At 36.4% G+C, this 22,227-nt stretch overlaps 1 protein-coding gene across 10 annotated transcripts in view; it reads right to left on the reverse strand.

Annotated features, from left to right (window-relative positions):
* VPS13B (vacuolar protein sorting 13 homolog B) overlaps nt 1-22,227 on the reverse strand; it is an 811,203-nt gene that overhangs the window by 171,068 nt on the left and 617,908 nt on the right. For all 10 annotated transcript variants that reach the window (XM_045454090.1, XM_045454093.1, XM_045454091.1 and 7 more), the window contains one exon: nt 18,298-18,435. In XM_045454090.1, coding sequence (XP_045310046.1) covers nt 18,298-18,435 — 138 coding nt within the window. The remainder of the gene's footprint in view (nt 1-18,297; nt 18,436-22,227) is intronic.

The raw sequence follows: 22,227 nt of genomic DNA on the forward strand, positions 1-22,227 counted from the left end.
ATATAAAATTTATATGACCTAGCAATCTCACACGTAGGTATTTATCATAAAGGAATGAAAACTTATGTTCACACAACGTACACACAAATGTTTAAAGTAGTTCTATTCATAATCACCAAAATTGGAAGCAACTTAGATGTCATTCAATGGATGAATTGTTAAACTATAGAACCCCCACATTATGGAATGCTACTCAGCAATAAAAAGGAATATGCTATTGTTACATGCAACATCTTGGTTGAGCCTCAAGTGAAAGTGAAAGAAGCCAGTCTGAAAAGGCTATATGCTACAGGATTCCATTTGTAGGACATTCTCAAAAAGGCAAAACAAACAAACAAAACCCCTTAAAGTGATGGAGGACAGTAGTTATCACAGATTAGGGTTTGGGGGAGGGTGTGATTATGAAGAAATGCCATGAAAGGTGTTGTTTTGGATGATGGAACTGTTCTATACCCTGACTGTGGTAGCAGTTACACAAATCTGTGTATGTATTCAAATTCACAGAACTGTACACCAAAAAGGACAGTTTTATTGCATATTAATTAAAAAAAATAAAACACAATGTTATTTCAATGCCTTTGTCATGTGCATGATAGAATATTTTTTTCCACTCCATTGCATTATTTTTTAGTCTCACGTGTGTTTCTCAAAATGCCAAACGGCTTGAGTATGTCCATGGCTCTTATATGTAGCAGAAACCTACTTTAGGCCTAAGCGTTAACCAAACGTGTACTAGGTTAGCTTTTTAGGTTTGCTTTCCTAAACCTCTCCATGACCCCTCCAACCAGGTACTAAGTAGAACGCTCTCATACCTTTAATGGTGAGATTACAGGTGGCCCTTCTACAGAAAGTGAAAAAGATGGAATACAACTTCTAAATGTTAGGGAAGACGCAGGACAGTTCCTGATCTTACTAATACCATTTGGCACATGAAAATTAGGCGTTTTACCAGCTAGACTAGAGTCAGTTAAGCCAGCAAAACTCAAAAGCACAGGTCACTTTGGTGCTACCTAAAGCAGTTTCATTCACAAGAGTGAATATATTCTTTCATAGGACTCGGCTTATATTATAAAACATATTTTAAAAGGTTTATTTTTGTCAGTAAAGTTCAAATGCTGATAATTCAGATAAAGAAATGTGTACTAAAATCTAATCAAATTGGTGAATTTCAAGTATGAATCTATTTGATGCACATAATTGACCTTATTTTACCAAATATAACTTCTTCTTTGAATAGCCTGAAATCAGAAAGATCCATTTCCAAAAGCAACATGGAGGACAGCCCATAATATTTATTCAATACAAATCTAATAGCTTGAAATGAAGATGGAAAATACATAATGATTTACAGTTTCTTGTCTTCTACTATCTTTAAAAGTCATGAATCTCTATTAGGTTACTAGTTACACATAACAATTAATCAGGACTCAACGAATCCTAGGAAAAAGACGTTCTGAACCAGTACCTTGGATCTCCCTCTCTCATACAGTTTGTCCCAAGAGTGTCAGTGTGATTTTAAACTTGAATAACTTTAGAAGCATAAATGCTACAGAATTATTTTAAACATATTTTGAAAGTTTAATTACTTAAATTTCTTATATTTATTTCATGAATTTGAAATGTGAATTTTTAAATTTTTTTTTTTCAACGTTTATTCATTTTTGGGACAGAGAGAGACAGAGCATGAATGGGGGAGGTGCAGAGAGAGAGGGAGACACAGAATCGGAAACAGGCTCCAGGCTCCGAGCCATCAGCCCAGAGCCCGACGCGGGGCTCGAACTCACGGACCGCGAGATCGTGACCTGGCTGAAGTCGGACACTTAACCGACTGCGCCACCCAGGCGCCCTGAAATGTGAATTTTTAATGTTAATTTTCTGTGGTGTTGGTTTCTGGAACACCCTTTCTCAGACCAGCAGATTGGTCAAGGAGGGCTTCTTATTTGGATACTCTCGTCACTTGATTTATCCTTCCTGTGGGGTCATGTCAAAACTGAGATGTATGCATCAAAACTTCATTTGGGTGATCTTAAACTTAGGAGTACAATCTCTCAATTACTGAACAGTAGCTGATGAAAGCTTTCATAAAGTTTAAAACTCTAGTAGAGCTATATATACATAGCACAAGACAGCTATTGTTAACTTTTTATAAGAAACAAATTGTTATTTAAAACATTTAAGTAATTTACCTTAAAATTTTTATGTTTGCTTGCATGCAGTGCAACCTCTGTGCATGGTGTCCCCCACTGGGATGCACAGTCCCTCGTCCCTGTTCCCCTAGAGCTAGATCTATGTGTAAACAGGGGGCTGGGCAGTCCCATTAGGGCAAGCTGGACAATCCTAGAAAGCCAAGAGCCCCAAAAGCAGGGCTGAAATGAGGCTATCCTGTAATACCAGGTATTGCTTTCAAAAGTACCAGCTCCACCAAGAGACAGGAAGCACGCGCCCTGATACAGTGCCCTTTACTGTTGTGTAAAGTCCATCAACACGTATGAATCCTTCAAGTAAAATCATGAAGCTACTGTCACATCTAAAAATGTGACAAACTGAGATCAGGAACATGACATGGATGTCCACTGTAACCACTGTGGTTTAACATAGTGTTGGAAGTCCTAGCATCAGCAATCAGACAACAAAATGAAATAAAAGGCATCAAAATTGGCAAAGAAGAAGTCAACTGCACTTTTCACCGATGACATGATACTCTACGTAGAAAACCTGAAAGACTCCACCAAAATGCTGCTAGAACTGATACATGAATTCGGCAAAGTTGCAGGGTACAAAATCAGTGTTCACAAGTTGGTTGCCTTTCTATACACCAATAATGAAGCAACAGAAAGAGAAATTAAGAAATTGGTCCCATTTACAGTTGCACCAAGAACCATAAAATATTTAGGAATAAACCTAACCGAAGATATAAAAGATCTATATGCTGAAAACTATAAAAAACTTATGAAGGAAATTGAAGAAGACACAAAGAAATGGAAAAACATTCCATGCTCATGGATTGGAAGAACAAATACTATTAAAATGTCAATACTACCCAAAGCAATCTACACTTTCAATGCAATCCCAATCAAAATTGCACTGGCATTCTTCTCAAAGCTAGAACAAACAATCCTAAAATTTGTATGGAACCACAAAAGACCCCGAATAGCCAAAGTAATATTGAAAAAGAAAACCAAAGCTGGAGGCATCACTTTAGCCTCTACTACAAAGCTGTAATCATCAAGACAGTATGGTATTGGCACAAAAAAAACAGACGCATACACCAATGGAATAGAATAGGGAAGCCAGAAATGGACCTACAAATGCATGGCCAACTGATCTTTGACAAAGCAGGAGAGAGTATCCAATGGAAAAAAGACCATCTCTTTAGCAAATGGTGCTGGGAGAACTGGATAACAGCATGCAGAAGAATGAAAGTAGACTACTTCTTATACCATACACAAAAATAAAATCAAAATGGATTAAAGACCTAAATGTGAGATAGGAAACCATCAAACTCCCAGAGGAGAAAGCAGGCAACCTCTTTGACCTTGGCCGCAGCAATTTCTTGCTCGCACATCTCCAAAGGCAAGGGAATTAAAAGAAAAATGAACTATTGGGATCTCATCAAGATAAAAAGCTTCTGTACCGCAAAGGAAACAACCATCAAAACTAAAAGGCAACTGACAGGATGGGAAAAGATATTTGCGAATGACATATCAGATAAAGGGTTAATATCCAAAATCCATAAAGAACTTACCAAACTCAACACCTGAAAAACAAATAATCCAGTGAAGAAATGGGCAGAAGACATGAATAGACACTTTTCCAGAGAAGACATTCAGATGGCCAACAGACACATGAAAAGATGCTCAACATTGCTCATCATCAGGGTAATACAAATCAAACCCACACTGAGATACCACTTTACACTGGTCAGAGTGGCTAAAATTAACAACTCAGGAAATAACAGATGCTGGCAAGGATGCGAAGAAATGGGAACCCTCTTGCACTGTTGGTGGGAATGCAAACTGATGCAGCCGCTCTGGAAAACAGAGTGGAGGTTCCTCAAAAAATTAAAAATAGAAATACCCTATGACCCAGCAATAGCACTACTAGGAATTTATCCAAAGGATACAGGAGTGCTAATTCATAGGGGCACTTGTACCCCAATGTTTATAGCAGCGCTTTCAACAATAGCCAAATTATGGCAAGAGCCTAAATGTCCATCAACTGATGAATGGATAAAGATGTGGTTCATATATACAATGGAATACTACTTGGCAATGAGGAAGAATGAAATCATGCCCTTTGCAGCAACATGGATGGAACTGGAAGGTATTATGCTGAGTGAAATAAGTCAGTCAGAGAAAGACAGATATCATGTTTTCACTCATGTGGATCTTGAGAAACTGAACAGAAGACCATGGGGGAAGGGAAGGGGAAAAAATAGTTACAAACAGAGAGGGAGGGAGGCAAACCATGAGACTCTTAAATAAAGAGAACACGCTGAGGGTTGATGGGGGGTTGGGTGAGGGAGAGGGGGAAATGGGTGATAGGCACCGAGGAGAGCACTTGTTGGGATGAGCACTGGGTGTTGTATGTAAGCGATGAATCATGGGAATCTATCCCTAAAACCAAGAGCACACTTTACACACTGTACGTTAGCCAATTTGACAATAAATTATATTAAAAAGAAAAATGAAAAAAATATAAAAATGTGACAAATTTAACAAATTTGTATTGTTACATTTATTACGCAGTGCCTCTAAAACTTTCACATCTTTGAACTAGCAGTCACTTTTTGGGGGAAGAAAATTAGCGCCTTTAATGTAAATATTTTCAGTCTCATAATGACAGGAAGATTATTTTTATAAATGTGAAAAATTATGCAACAAAAAAGTCTGGCATGTTTAAACACAAAAAAATAAAAATAAAAACTGAGCAATATATTTTCTGGTATTTATACTTAAAAATTGATGAAACGCATTAACTTCACCATTAAGATGAAAACATTAATAAAAATGGACTAGAAAAGTTTTATTCAACAGAGACATAGCGGAAACTATATAGAATAATGTTTTATGAGAACTGGAAATATACCTGGATAAAGAACCAGGCATAGATTGTTAAGGTGGATTTTACTCGAATTATTACCAGATTGTTTTAAAAAGGTTGAGAATTTTTTCATAATCCTCATTGAATTTTAATAAATAGATTACTTTCAAAGTTTAGGTTTTAAGAATATGCAGTAACAGAGAATCTCCCAGTTGAGTCATCTATTTCTCTGCCAGATATAATTTCTCACCATCCCCAGAACACATTCCATATCTTTAAGTTACCAAGTAAACCCATGCCTGTCAATTATTAGATTCTAATTACCTTTCAAAACTTTCTGAACAGCTACCAGGAAACAGAATGATGAGATGACTATTGAGTTAAAAGGAGATTAGACAAATACAAATAAATTACACTTATTTTATGTTCCTATCACCCTAGGAGATGACTTAATAGTGAAAGGAAAAGAATCATATTGTAGTAATGAAATCAGAGAGCAAATTCAAGCCCCAGAGGTGATTCCCCTAAGTTTATGTTAATACACACCTTGTGGGGGACCAAACATCAACTGGAAAAGTTTCCTGAAAACTGTTCCAGCTATTTTCTCATTTAAAATGTTCCAACTTTACTTGACCCATTAGTCATCATATTACTTACATTTATGATGTATTTTGAAATCTATTACCAAAAACCCAATGGATTCAATATGTCTTGTTATACCCAAATCATAACATTTATGAAAGAAAACCTCTTTGTTAAGTGTTTCTTCCTTTGGAATTTTATTTGTAAAAGATATAAATATATGTATTTTTTTTTTTTAGACAAGCAAGCCTTGCTAAAAAAACAGTCAGTGCATATAGGGTGGTGGCTACGTATAGGAACAGGGATGATGGTGCCCCCGTGCCATTTTAGACAGGTAAATGCAAAACACAGAACAAATCTATAATCAAGCTTCATTTTATGCATTATAGCATCTCTAATAAAAATATTTTTTTATTATTAGGTCATAGTACATTTTTTTCTCTTATTCAGCAGTTCAAATTGAGATTTTTGTGACAGTGTCCACGTAAATGTATTCCTGATGATAACGGACAGTGGAGACTGAGTATTCACAGGTGTGAGAGCTAGCAAACCTGGAAAGTTGCCCATGACAATGAGATCAATGTGTTTTTACTGAAGGTGTGAAGTGTAAAGACCTCAATGGTGGCAGATGTGAGTGCTTCAATTGACAACAGTATATCAAGTGGAACTGGGTACAAACAAGCAGTCACACGCGTTGCCCAGACACGTGGACTGACACGTGTTCCTGACTGGGTCAGCCAGCAGCAGCTCATGGTGAGTACAACCGGCACGTGAGCATCATCACTACTATTATTACTCATGCACACATTCTTATGATCACACACTGAGTTTTTGACTATATTGTATCTCCCCAAAAATGCTTTGATTATAGGGGAATTGTACTGGTTTTCTAAAATGAATGCATTGAACTCAACTTATCTAAATGAACTTCTTTCCCTCTAAATAGGCATCAAAAAGGGCTAAGCACATTCTACTGCTCTAATAATTCTGGCAGCTCTTTGCTCTTTTGGTGTCCGTGTTCTTTTTTTATTTTTATTTTGCTTTTCTCAGTGATGGCACGTACTCATCCTTGGTTGGAGACGGCAGAGCTGCCTTTTGGGAACAGCCAAATCTTGTTTTGAGATAAGGGAACAAGGATTCCACAGTGAGGGAAGATTAAAAACATGAAGAAGCCAATTTCTAGAGGCTCCCACTTCCAAAGATAAGATAATGTGAGTATTATTAAAAATAATGACTTAAGAATACCAAGCAATAACTAATTGGCCACCATTGGAATATGCTAGAAAAATAATTCATTTTCCCCTCAGCTTTATTAAAGTAGCAACGACAAATGAAATTGTAATATATTTCAAGTGTACATTGTGATGATTTGATATATGTATACATTGTGAAAAACTCCTCTCACCGAGAAAATCAGCTCCTTTTTGAAAATGGGTAAATAAAGGAAAAGAATTAAGCATTTATTTTACATTTCTTTAGATGAACAATACTACTGAGTAACCAAGTAGTAGATGAAGGAATGCTTCTTTTTACAGAAGCTTTTATTTTATCTTATTTATTTTATTTTATTTTATTTTATGTTTATTTTATTTTGTGTTTAGTTTTGAGAGAGAGACAGAGCATGAATGGGGGAGGAGCAGAGAGAGACGGAGACACAGAATCTGAAGCAGGCTCCAGAGTCTTGGCTGTCAGCACAAAACCTGACATGGGGCTCGAACCCATGAACCGTAAGATCATGACCTGAGCTGAAGTTGGACGCTTAGCCGACGCCCTAGAGGTACTTTAGTTAATACATGAAAAAAGAGTGTTAGAATGAAAAGATTACTGTTTGCAACCTCCAATGAATTCAGGCATTCAGCATCAGTGGCTTTTAACATCACAGAAAGAGACCTTCAGATATTATGTGCCTTCTGATGGAACAATACAAACCATTTTACAGAACAGTCTTGCTGAAAATAATAGTAACAATAAGCAAACCTGAATAGATTAAACCAACTACCAATTTATATGTAGGAAGTACAGAGGACAGGGGAATAGACAAAATCCAAACTGTTGTAAACTCTACAAGTTTGGTTTCTTCAATATATAAATTACAAGAGATGAAAAATAATAGAGGAGAAAACCTAATGATTAAAGATACTAGAAATACATATCAACCAATAGTGATGCGTAGAACATATATGGCTCCTGGTTTAAAAAAAAAAACGTAAGAAATATACAGGCACACCAATACCCACACATCCATACACATTATGATACGTATGGAATAATTGGAAATTTGAATGAATACTAGCTACATATTTGATAACACTGAAGAATGATTAGCTTTGATAATAGTATTGTGGTTATATTTTTTTAAAGTTGTTGTATTTTAGAGATACTTTATGCTGAAATATTACAGATGATAGATGATGCATGGAATTTGCTTCAAAATAATACAGAAGGTGAGGGAGTGGATAGGGGTATGCAAGAAACAAGATTGGTCAATAGCTGACAATTATTTAAGCAGGAGGTTCTATACGCTATTCACTCTACTTTTGTATCTATTTGAAAGTTTCCATAATATAAAAGTTAAGAAAAGGCACAGAGATGAGAGTGAGTATGGGATATGAAAAAATCATACTGGAAGATGATTTCAACCCACTCTGCCTCAAAACCATCAAACTCCTCTCCTCCCTCTTCAACTTCAATAGGTGATCTTGCTTCTAGCTTCATGGATAAAGTTAATTTCTTGCTACCCTCAATTTCTTGCTACCAAACTGAAAAATTACCTGCATATGTCCTTTTCCTCTCCTTCCTTAATTTGCTATATAAAATAGAGCATCTGTTGCTTCTCTAATTTAAAACTTTTTTTTCAAATACATATTGGATTCTTCTTCCCTTTTAAAATTTTTTTTGAAGTTTATTCATTATTGACAGAGAGAGAGGGACAGAGTGTGAATGGGGGAGGGGCAGAGAGAGAGAGAGAGAGAGAGAGAGAGAGAGAGAGAGAGAGACACATAATCCGAAGCAGACTCCAGGCTCTGAGCTGTCAGCATGGAGCCTGATGTGGGGCTCAAACACACAAACTGTGAGATCGTGACCTGTGCCAAAGCTGGATGCCCAACCGACTGAGCCATCCAGGTGCCCCTGTTTTTCCTTTTTTCTAGTGTACCCACCTTTATCTTTTCTCTTTTTAGTTTATCCAATTATTCTCTCCACTGGATTCCTCTTGGAAAGAGTTCCAAGTCTCTTTCATCATAAAAATAAAATCCCCAAACCATGATCCCAAATGCTCCTTCATATACTACCCTTAGTTATTCTTCTTCTTCACAAACTTCCTAAAGGAGTTATTTATACTCTCTACCTCTACTACCTTTTCCCTCCTGCTTACTTCAATGCATTCTAGACTAGTTTCCATCCAGAATAACCCAATAGGGAGAAAACACTTGCAGTCACAATATCTATAAATCCACTAGATAGTTCCAATTTCTCATCTTTCTTAATGTCAAAGCACTACTAACTTGGCTTCTTTGAAATTACAATTTTCAAATTTTCCTCTTAGCTCACAATTTCCTTTCTAGGCTTCTCCTCCTGGCCAGTAAATCCTGTTTGGACGTCTTCAAGGTCAAGTCTTAGGCTCTTTTCTCTACCTTTTCTCTACTCTTTCCTTGAGTAATCTCTCATCCAACCCTTTGGATTGAATTAGAATCTGTATCCCAAAGACTCCAAAACATGCAATCATTTATCACTAGTGTTGGTCTTGTGAGCTCCAGATCTGTCTGAATAATTGCCACAAACTTAACATATCTAGGTCAAAACTTATGATCTCTCTGTACTCTCACAAAAGAAAACAAAACAAAAACAATGCGATTCTCTTCAAGTATTTTCATCTCAGTAAATCACCTGTCTTAACTTGGGCTGCCATAACAAAATGCAATGTCTTGGTGGCTAAAACAATAGAAATTTATTTTTTCATGGTTCTAGAGACTGGAATTGAGATCAGGGTGCCACCATGATTGGTTTCTGGTGAAGGCTCTCTTTCTAGCTTGTAGATGGCCACCTTCTTGTGTCCTCACATGGCAAGAGAGACAGCAAGCCCTATGATAACCCTTCTAAGTGTACTATCCCATTATGAGGGAGCTCCACCCTCATGACCTCTTCTAAACCTAATTAACTCCCAAATCTCCATCTCCAAATACCATCACAGTAGAGATTACAGTTTCAACATATGAATTTTGTGGGGACAAAGCACGACCCATCCAGTTAGACCAGTCAGAAAACCAGAAGCCATGTTTAAATCTTCTTCCTCACCCCCTATCTCTCTACTCCATTACTATGGTCTGTACATTCTGCCTTCCCACTATCTGCCAAATCTTTCACTTCTCTCCATTTCTTTTTGTTAAATGTTTATTTTTGAGAGAGCGAGCGAGCACCTGTTTGTGTGCACACATGCATACATGGGGGAGCGGCACAGAGAAAGGGAGACAGACGATCTGAAGAGGGGTCTGCGCTGACAGCAGAGAGCTTGATGTGAGGCTCAAACCCATAAACTGTGACAGCATGACCTGAGCTGAAGTCAGATGCTTAACTGACTGAGCCACCCAGGTGTCCCATTTCTATCAAGGTTCTCTGATCCAACTTACAATTACCTCTCACCAGTACTACTGCAATATTCTCCTAATTGCTCCCTTCCATCTACTCTAGCCCCTCTTACTGATTCTCCACCCTGACTAGAGTTATCTTTTCAAAATGCAACACACACACACCTCCCACGTCCTACATCCCCCACCACGTACACATCCTACTGAAAGCTCTTTAATGGCTCCTTACCACACTCAAGATAAAAGTCCTAAAATCCTTTTTTATGATCAGAAAGGCCTGGCCTCTGCCTCTCTTTGGAGCCTCATCTGATAGCACTGGTTTCCTCTTTCCTGCCTTCATTTAATCTGACACAGATACCTCTCACCATCGCGTCTTTTGCACATATTCTCCCAGAGATCCACCCTTCCCTCCACAGTCCTTAGTTAACTCCCTTTCATCCTGTGCAACTCAGCTACAGTGTCAGTCACTCAGAGAAGCTTCCTTGAATCTCCACTCTTTTATGAATCCACAGAACCTGACACATATATTAGCTTATCATTATCTACTACTTTCTGTAACTTTTTTGTAACTGTCTTTTCTACCGGTTTATATGCATTTGTTGAGAGGAGGGGCTATCTTTTGCTCACCACTGTATTTTCAATGCCTAAAGCAACGTGTGCCATACTGCAATCGCTCATAAATCTCTGTTGTAAAAATAAAGGAAGAGTTCCATTAGTGATTACAACCATCATTTTCGAACTCGAAGCAATCTTAAAACCGCTGTCTTATGTTAGAAGAAAATATTGAGGCCCAAAGAACTACAACATCTTAGGATCACCTGCTTAGCGATAGCTAAGCCAGATGACACCAGATTAGAGACAGCCTTGAGGGCTGAGGAGAGCTTTGACCAGATGAATTGAGAGGGGTGTGTGGTCAACATCATGGAAGTTTGGCAGGTGAGGCTAATTTAGCAAGGGCCCAGGGGACAACAGGATTAGTGAGTAACAGGACAATCTGGAGTGAGGGCTGCCCATAAACAGGCGAAGGAAGTAATCAGGGCATAAACCTAAACCAGGCAGGTAGTAGGCAAAATGGAGGACCATTTCAAAGGAAAAACAAAGAGACTTGGAATAAAAAAAAAAAAAAAAAGAATCAAAAATGACAGTAAAATTGTGAGAAGACATGACTGGAATAATGTTGCTGCTATCACTAGCACATGTAAAGATCTTTGGAAACTATACTAAGGGCAGGGATAAATCAGGAGAGGAGAGAAAATGGTTTAATTTAATGTGGAAATACTGAATTTTAAATAACTAAACATATCTACCAGGCAGATGGAGGAATAGTTCTGGAGTTGGGTAAGTCAAAACCAGAGCTAGGCATTTGGGAGTCATTAGTGTAAAAGAGATAGTTGAGGTTATTGTCTGTACAGAGGGATGAACAAAAGGCCCCAGACCATGTCGCTGGGCAGGCACAGGTTAGAGAGCGAGGGAAGACATGCATGCAAGCACAAAGTTGGAAGGTTACATTTAGGAGAAGCCAAATAATGTTCTCTTCAGCCTTAGTCTGTCGCATGATCCTAGAAAGACATCCCTCCAATTACCCTCATTCTCTTCAGCAGAGGAAATAATCCTGACAATTAGATCACGTGAAGAAATAAAGAATCTAAATAACTGCCATACCGCTGACTTCCCCGCAGGAGACCCTGAGCCGCCTCTTAACCACTTTGCGGCCCCCTCGACCAGCTTCTGTGACTCTTCTGGTCCTATTACTTAGCCAAGCATCGTCCCCTGGAGGCACTATTGTCAGCCTAACTTTCAAAGGAGACTTAAAGTCTCTTCATATGGCTTACTGAGTCTGCAGTGAAAATTTTGCTATTAAAATCATGTTGTTACAGGAATAAAAAAAAGTTAATTAAAAAATTAAAAGTCATCCTCTTTTCTCATTTCTTCCAATACAAGTTATAGTTGAAAAAATTAGGTTGAAATAATGAAAGGCTTTCCTGTGTTTTAAAAATTCTTGGTCCAGTCCCTATTTGACATCCTGACATTAAGTTTATGGTTTCATTTTGATAAATCATGGGGAAAATAAACTATGAAACTGTAATGCTGACACCGCAAATTGGAACCCATAAAACTCAGGAAATGTAAAAGTCAAGGTTCTTAATAGTTTTATTAACTAGTTTACATTTCTTAAATATAGAAGATAGCTTGCTGGTATGGCTATAAAGCTGAATTAAGGTATGGGCCTTGGCCCCATTTGTGGAAAGAGAAAAGAGGCAAAGGGTTAACTATCAGGGCAACATTAAGAGGGATTAATTAAAATGAGTTCTTTTTTTTTAATTTTTTTAAAATGTTTTTATTTATTTTTGTGACAGAGAGAGACAGAGCATGAGCAGGGGAGGGGCAGAGAGAGAGGGAGACACAGAATCGGAAGCAGGCTCCAGGTTCTGAGCCATCAGCCCAGAGCCCGATGCCGGGCTCGAACCCACAGACTGTGAGATCATGACCTGAGCTGAAGTCGGACGCTCAACCGACTGAGCCACCCAGGCGCCCCTAAAATGAGTTCTTTAAAGTGCTTTCTTTCACAATAAAATCTTCTTATGTTTAAATGCTGTGTTACTTATTCTTCACTTTCCACTCCAGAAAATGTCAAGGGGCTATTTGGGTCATCTTTTTCAGGTATCTTAATTCCTCTGAACCTGTGCTTTCAAGATATATCTCAATTAATCCACACTGAGTAAAAAAATCAGTAATTACAGAATATAAAAGCAGAGTTCACCAAGAAAAGAAAAAAATTTCAAAAATACATATCTTGGGGTAAACAACTTAAAATCTCTACCATTTATTTATATAAACCTATTTGAATGGTGTGCTACCGTACCTGAGCTTTTTTAAGTAATATTTTACATTAATAAGTATATATTTTCATTCAAATCAAAGAAGTTTTTGGAAATGGGATTATACTGGAATGGTTAGAAAATTTTTACAAGTAAGAAAAAATCATTGCAACCTATAAAACAGCAAGTTAATCCATAAAATGGAAGAAAACAGTATTCAAAATAGGATCACGACCAATTAAAAGTCAAATACATTTTTAAAACAAAAATCAATTAAAATCGGAGCTGAAACCAGTCTAAAACCAGAATGAAATTAAAAAGACCTAAAGACTACATGGGTAAATTAAACAACAGGTTAAACAGAGAGACGCTAAAGAAATAATTTTATTACAAGAAAAAAATTTCAGTGGTTACGTGTTTCATCTAGAGACACCTGGTATAGTAAAATAAATGTGCAACTGCAGTCATAACTGTCTTTGAAATAACTGTTACTTAAACTATATGAAGACTGTAGCATGCTAATTAATTTATAATAAAATATAAATGATGTGGTAATAGTCTCCCCACTTGGCATCAGATTTTTCTTTGTTGTCATTTAAATGTCATTTCATTAAATGTCATTACAGTGACAGTGCTCAAAAATATGTCTGCAAAGGAACAATGAAAAAAATACCAGGGAGCTCAAATGTTTTTACAAATGACCCTGAGTTAATTAGAAAAATATGCACCCTTCCCAGTTCTTCTTCTCACGTGTCAGCTCTCATTAAATTAAAAAAAAAATTTTCTCATTTCAAAGTTAAGGAATCCTATGGCTAACAAAACTTTTAAACTGGGATCAAGTGGGCACATTCCTATGTTTCTGTATGATGTCATACCAAGCAATTCACAGTGGAATTTGAATTTGCAAGAACTATGAATGATTTTTCAATATAAGAAGTATCTGATCTAATGCTAATTTTTTCTCTATAGGCTAACTGTGCTGGGAACAGGTGGCCCTGCTTTCAATTATGGAGGGCTAGCATGCCAGTGTGAGGCCTGGATTAGTTCACCTTCTCACGGGGAATTTTCCCCGGTTGGGAATGGATTTATTATGGCTTCACACATGGAATAGAGCTCATGTCAGCTGAGGGCAGTGACACATCATATGATTCAAATTAACCTGCTGTGGACTGTTCCGCAGGGCTTAGATTGTGTATTAAAATGACGACATTTTAAAAACAGCTTGAAAGAAACCAGGATTGCTGAACTGCAATGGTTCCAATTTGTTCCAACTAATCTATCACCTGCTGGAGATATTATTCTAGTGGGTTTCTGGTAGCTGCTGTTTTCCAGGTTTCTCCAAGCCACTGACCTTGCTAATGGGTACAATTGTTGCCTCTGAAGGAAGGAGATGGGGGTGGAAAGAGCTTTGAAGGGGTTTTTGATGTAAAAGTTGGGACCTATCATTTGCTCTAAGGTAGTATTAAGTGAACAGAGGAAATAAGAGAATACTCAAGAACTCTGAATTATTTTTCCAAAAACAAATGCTAAATAGTAGCATTGTATCATGTTGTTTAGATACATAATCCCTGAAAAGTAAATCTGTAAGGATGAATTCAAAAGCTATTAAGTTTGTACCTTTAAGATGAAAACTTAAGGTTAGGTAGGTATAATCAGTATTTCCTGTATTCTTCAGGGTCGTAACTTTTATTGCTCCTGAAATGTTAATTCAGGAGCAAGAAAAGAATAACATACCATTTTAGAGCTGGAGCATAAAACTTTGGGAATAATACTTGAATAAGAGGTGCATCTAGGGGTGCCTGGGTGGCTCAGTTGGTTGTGTCCAACTCTAGATTTCAGCTCGGGTCATGATCCCAGGGTCATAGGACTGAGCCCTGTGGTGGGCTCTGCGCTGAGTGTGGAGCCTGCTTGGGATTCTCTTTTTTCCCTTTGCCCCTCTTCCCCACTTGCATGCCCTCTCTCTCTCTCTCTCTCTCTGAAATTAAAAAAAAGATGTGCATCTAAATTCAAAAAACTAACAGTAGCAAAAGATTTTTAATGAGTTCATACTGTATAAAAATCAGAAGCATTATTTGCAATACTAAAAAAAAAAAAGCTTTTTTATTTTTTTTATTTTTTAAAGGAAGGGAATGACACTGGGGAATATTATAAAGCTGAAACTTGTTCCCCCAGTCTCAGCATAAATAATAGTTTTCTTAATATATCCTATTATCTAAAAGCTGGAAAAAATTTAATTGTCTTGAGTTGCCAAAAATCTATAAAATAATACATTCCTACGGTAAGAAATGCTTTATGTGTTCTGTATTTCCAATGATCTCTAAATTAATATAGAGTGGCAACCTGGCTGTGTAGTAAGAGAATATAATTAGTCTATGCAATAATGTCTACATACATACTTTATAAGACAAATTATTTACAGTAAGGAAATTTTTGTCTAAGAGTAAATTCTGGAGCATTTCAAAGATGCTAGGTTAGTATTTAGTGGAATCACACACAGCTGATACATCATTCCAACTAATCTTCCCTGAATTTATTAAAGAAAACTACTCTTGGTTAAAATGTTTTAGACTTGGAAGAACTTAAACCATTAACTGAACATTGTATTTGATTTTTCATAATAAAAGTACATTTAAAAAAACCACTCATCATTTTTTTTGTCATTCCCTTTTCCTATGCCTCAAAATATCTGCAGTTGGGTCCTCAATACCCGTGTGTGTGTGTGTGTGTGTGTGTGTGTGTGTGTGTGTGTGTGTGCGCGCACACGCGCGTGTATTCATTCATTCATTCATTCATAGAGGATTCATATGAAAACTTGTTACAAATGTTTAGTCTCCAGACCAACAGCATCCACCTTACCTGGGAGCTTGTTAGAAATGTAAAATTTCATTCCTGCCTTCTAAAACTATTAAATTATTTGTATTTTAACAAGGTCACCAGAGATGCTTCAAATGCACACTCAAGTTTGAGAAGCGCTACTATAAAATAATGCTTTCAATTCATTTGTTTAAAAGTTGGAATCTCCAGATAGATCATGACTCTTATTTGAATAAAAATAAGGAATAGCATACATGTAATTTCCAACTTAGAAACACAAAAGTACAACTATTTAAAAAAATCCCATTTCTACTACATAGTCACATTAATTGCTAGAATTATATGCATCATCTTTCATTCATTCATTGACATTTCTCTTGAAATTCACTTTCTTTGGTTGCCATAAAAATATGGTATACAACTACTGACTTGTAGGTCCCATCCTTTAATAAATCAATCAAATGTAAACTAGAAGCCAACTTTATAGCTAAAGTTGAGTGAAAGACTATACCTAAAAGCAAAAAAATCAGAAACTACAAAAGAGAAGAGGAAAACCCAAGTTTCTTTCTCACTTCTCCATGAACTAACCATATATTCTTACCCAGTTTCACCCATTCTAATATGTTCAGTCTTTTACATGTGAACAACTCTGAAGTCAGGAAGTGCCCTGCAACTCATGTAATAAGAAAGCACTGTATCATAGTTTAAATAGCAGATATTTTTTCTTTGTACATAAAATGTATTTTCCTGCAATTGATGATGGCTTGGATTCTATGCAACATGGTACTTCACACTTACTAGCCAACTATGAGGCCTCACATCACTCTCAATCTATCCATTACCTCACCCCAAAGGCTTCTTCCAACTTTAATGACTCTCTTAGTCTTCATCATTAGCTTCTCGCTTTCATTTGAGTCTTTTAAACGACATCTAAGTACTTATAATGATTAGAAATAGTTCTTCATACTTCTATACCTTTTAAATCCCAGAACCGGAGAATCATACTTGAGAAGAACTGGGTCCTGGTGAAAGGGCCAGTACAGGTGGCCCTCTTTAGGCTCTCTTTACACCAGGCATGATGACAAGCAGCCTTCTTCAATCTGTAGCCATGGATCATAAGTGTATCGTTATGCCACGACACACATTTAACCAGGTCCACATATAGTTTTCACTTATCAAAATTCATGTCTTGCAGAGTATTGCTAGAGATCTAAGACAGTGTGACACCATTGTTTTAAATTCTTATTTAAATTTTATTTTAGAGAGAGTGTGAGTGAGGGAGAGGGGCAGATGGCGGGGCGGGGGGAGAGAGAGAGAGATAGAGAGAGAGAGAGAGAGAGAGAGAGAGAGAGAGAGAGAATATCTTAGGCAGGCTCCATGGTCAGCATGGAATCTGACATTGTGCTTGATCCCATGATCGTGGTATGATGACCTGAGCTGAAACGAAGAGTTGGGTGTTCAACTGACTGAGCCTTCCAGGTGCCCCCATTGTTTTAAATTCTTAATGAAGAAACTAATATTCTTTTGATAATAATATGAAGCATTGTAAGTATAAAATAAAGAAAGAAAAACTGAAATAGTAATTTTTGTTAAATAAATAGCTAAGATCTCACTGAGCTCTCCTCAGCGAGGAAGAGCACCATGAGATGAAGAAGAAATAGAGCAAGAAAGAGGAGGAGGAGGAGGAGGAGAGATGAAAAACCTTTAGTTCTGTTAAAATTAGTGTGGTACAGAAGTGATCTAGGTCTTTAGAATCATAAAGACCTGGGTTTGAATGGCTCCTCTGCCATTAAGACCTTGGGCAATTTACTTCACGTTTCCGTCTTAGCTTCCTAATTCATAAAATAGGGATAATTGTAGAGGCTCCTCCTTGGGTCTGTATTAATACAGAAAGCACTTAGTACCTGGGACTAATACACACTCAATACATTTTGATGACCGTATCTGTCTATCTAAACCTGAGTGTTTAGATATGCCTCAAGCACTTTGCTATGCATTTGAAATAAGTATATTTATCTAATTGAATATATTGATGTATACTGCCTTATGTATGTGTGTGTGTATATATATACATATCATATGTCTCTTCCATCCATCCATCCACTTTGTTTACAGTAAGGAAACTGAGGCATAGGAGATTAGATCAACTGCCTAAGGTCACGCAATTAGCAGGAAAGGCAGAAATAAAGTTTTGGGTCTTTGACTTATAATTACTTATACTAGTCAATTATTCTTTAATTGGTAACTACTTTTTGTCGGACTAAAGGTAATCTTTAGTGCCTATTAATATTTGCCTTTTAGTCTTTGAAATGGGCAAGCTGAGAAGAATACACTTCTGGAAGACAAATGAACTATTCATTTTTGGCAAGGAATGTCACAATCACTAACACCCTAAGTACATGGTAATATACTCACATGAAGAAAACGTATACACATTTGAATTGTGACTTTCTTACCTGGTCCATTAAGAAAGTCTTTAATTTGTAGCGTTACCAGCGAAGGTGGAATACCACTTTTGCTGTCTATTTCCCCAGGCACTGTCTGTAGCCAAACTGTGCAGTAATCAAGGGATTCAGGCAGAGTCTTCCCAGGATCTGAAGTGACAAAGTTTAAATAAAAAATGTCAATCATATCCCAAACATCTCATTTTGGTGTAAGAGCTCCAGCTGACAAAGAAGAAGAAAAAATGGTTAAATTCACTGTATATAACCTTCACTGATTCATTTGTTTGTAAGTATACTAGTCACACAAGTACTTTGTGGAGAAAGAGAAGCTCTCTCTACATTGGAATGATGAAACCATGTTTTTCAAAATCAGACCAAAGGAAAAGTCATTTCAAATCTTAACTTATATCATCTCTGAATGAAGGTAAAGTTTCTGTGCTCTGAGTTGCTGTTAACAGTTGTACAGTTGGATTTCTTTTCTTTCTTCTTCTTCTTTTTTTTAAACAGGATGTTGGAAACAAATTAAAGAAAAAAAGGCAAGCTTTTCAGCTTTAAAAAAAGGCAAATATATGTTCAAAGATGCAGTGGATTAGTACTACTTAGGGTCTATTTGATCTGTTTCAGAGTTTTACTGACATTACAATCAGTTTTTACTGCTAGGCTTTTGAAGTTAACTTCAGTAGCTTTCTCATAACCTTCTTTAATGATAAAAATTGGTCAATCTTTTATTAGTCCCAATAATGACTAAATCTTGATTTTTTTGTTTTGACTTTTTCTGTTAGTGTGTATTTCTTACTTTTTTGGGTTTATGTAGTATATTCTTTAAGAAGTATTTTTTAGCTATTGGTGATGGCAAACTGAATTTGCTTTTTACTGCTTGGCAATCCAGTTTTTATTGAAATAGCTCTTTAAATAAAAACGACTGCTGCATCTTGGCATACAACGTAGTAGGCTTTAAAAAAAACTTCTAAATATTCACAGTTTTTCTTTAGTTTCAAGATTGTTTTACTCTCTCTGTTTTAATAGCCTCTGAATGTCAATTTTATAGGGATGTTCTTGCCATAGAGTCCATCTATTCCATTTTCAGTCGATTTGGGATGTGTTCTTAAAGTGTTATTTATTTTAAGTTTTATTGATTGGATTGCTTTCAAGAATAGCATTTACATACAGTGTATTATATTCAACATATGGTTATATAGTATTACTGTCATATGTGAACTGGGCATATAAATTCTGCCTTGGAATTTGTATTTCTTGACCTTATCATGTGATTCTTATGAAATATGGCACATATGAACCTTTATGTGATTTCAAAGAAAATAGTGAAAGCAATTGATCGTGACGTTAGATCTATGTGGTAAAGATCAAACACTAAGCTAGTGCATTCTTCTCTTTTTATACAATCAGTGAATTTAAAGCAGTGAGAATATGCATAGTAGATTCACTACATAGTAACACTATATTATTCTCTCTCTAAAATATAATGGTCAGGTGTCATGAAACGATAGCAAAAGTCTGTTGCTGGTCGGATCTACAATCAATTCAAAGGAGCTATGTAACTTGACAGGACCTGAGTGTCTACTTCTAGAATCTCACCTACGTAGCCATCATCAAGAAGCATTTATTATCAAGTAAATAGTACCGTGTTAGACTCGTAAGAGGAGGCATAGTTCTTCGTTATGAAGAGAACATAATCTAGAGAGAGAACAATGACCTCACAGAGAAAACAGACAGAAGTGATGTAACTAATGGACAGAGAAGAATTCCACTGATGCAGAAATGTTAATATGATGTGTAAAAGACTGGCAAGTAAAACTTAGGCTAAACCAAACAAGTTACAGGAATTACATATTCAAACTCATGTGACAGAAAAGGGGTGTATCATTAATTTACAAAGAGTTCATACAATCAATATAGACATTAACCTAGAAAAATGGGTAGAGGAAAGAATAAGCAATTATTAAATGAATAAATTAAAGAAGCAATTAACAGATGAAGAAAACGAATGGCATATAAACATTATGAGATACTAAATCTTAGTAATAATCAATGAAAAATATTTTAAATAAGTAGAAATTTTCATCTTAAATAAGTAGAAATTTTCATCTATCAGATAGCCTAAGACTAAAAAGAACTGATAATGCCTGTGTAGTGCATGCATGCACACACACTGTAGAAACGTTAATCGTAGCAAAAAGTAGAAAACAACCTGGAAGTCCATCAACAGACTAATGCTTAAATAAACAATGGTAATCCATACAGTTGTTTAGAAGAATCAAGAAGATCTATATGTACTGACATAGTAAGACATCCATTTTATATTGTTAGTAGTAAAAAGCAAAGTGGTTAAGCATCTTTTCATTTATTGGCCATTTGATTCCTCTTCTACAAAATATTTACTTACTCATTTTTCTATTAGTTTTTTTCTCTTGCTATATTATGAGCGTTAACGTTTGTCTGTCATACGTAGGAAGTGCTTCCCCCTGGTACGGTAGTTGTCCTTGAAATACATTCTGATGCTTTGTGCATACATACTTTTTTTTATAGATGTGGTAAAAAAATCTAATTTTTATTTACTGGATTTATCCCTAGGTGATAATGTATTTTCCTATATTTTCTTGAAACATTTTTAAGATTTCTGTTTTTACCTTAAGTTGTTTAATCCTTCTAGAGAGTTTTATGAAAAATAAGAAAAATTTTCTGCCCAACAATCAACCATACACAAATTAAAAGAAGTAGTTTTTTATTTATCAGATTAGCATAAACTAAAAAGACTGATAATATCTTGTGTAGGGGAGAAGGAGAAATGGATCCTCCCATGTATGGTCGATGAGAGTGTAAATAAAGTATTTTTGCATGAGTAGGGGAGAGGGTTGAAAATGAGTGACAACCAAAATTCTCAATATCCATACTTTTTGTAATTAGAAAGGGCACATGTGGCACTCTATCTTAAAGAAATAAACCTAGCTGCACACATACATACACAGTGGAGGATAATCACCTTTAAGATGATCTTAAGCACATAATGATATATAGACCTATGTTCACAGCTCAAAAAAAAAAGGATGACACACAAAATATCTAAAAGAAAAACTGAAGTGAAGGGGAGAGAAAGAAAAAACATTTCAAAGGAATAATATTTTGATGTTCTACCTTCATCAAGGTATAGATGGGGAAGCACCAAGTTCTGATAATAAGAACGAGGGTTTTCCATGTAGGGGAGATAGGTTTCATGGAGGTTGCTTCTCTTTTCATAGAAGTTAGAGGGCCTGGCCATCTGGTACCCAGCCTTGGAAGCTGCACTTACAATTACAGGGGCAATTACAGGGGGATAGGACTTACCAGAGATGAAATAAACAAACTGGCAATACTAGGAAGAAGAATGGGAAATGGGAATTTAAAAACATGGAAAAGTCTAGGAAACTTATCTAAAGAAGTCAAACTTTCAATGACTATTTTTCCTCACCCTCCCAAATTACTGGTTTAATGATATTATTGGGTTAATATGGCTATACAACTGGTTTAAAAGTACAGCTGTATTTATAGAGCTGACAGAGCAGAATAACAAATTAGGAACATCCAGGAAAATACAGGTTGCGTGTTTGATGGATATTGAATGTGCGACAGGAGAGAGGCTACTCTCCCAGTTTTAGCTAAAATCTCTACTTTGGATATGCCTCTAGTCGTGTGGGTACAAGCCGCAGCAGCAGTAGCAGATCCATGAGAATCCCACAGAAAAAGCTCAGGTTTGCAAGTCACTATTTAATCCCTTATGGTTAGATGATGAGGGGCATGACTTTTAGACTTCCTCTAATATCTTCAATTTAACTTCTCCTTAATTCCATCATCAAGTCTGGAAAATGGGATTCATATTACACATTCCTCAGGGTCACTGTAGCTGGGAAAGCACCAGATAAATTAAGATTAAAGGAGTCTGTGAGT

Source organism: Leopardus geoffroyi, chromosome C3 (genome assembly GCF_018350155.1).
Source record: "Leopardus geoffroyi isolate Oge1 chromosome C3, O.geoffroyi_Oge1_pat1.0, whole genome shotgun sequence".
NCBI lineage: Eukaryota > Metazoa > Chordata > Mammalia > Carnivora > Felidae > Leopardus > Leopardus geoffroyi.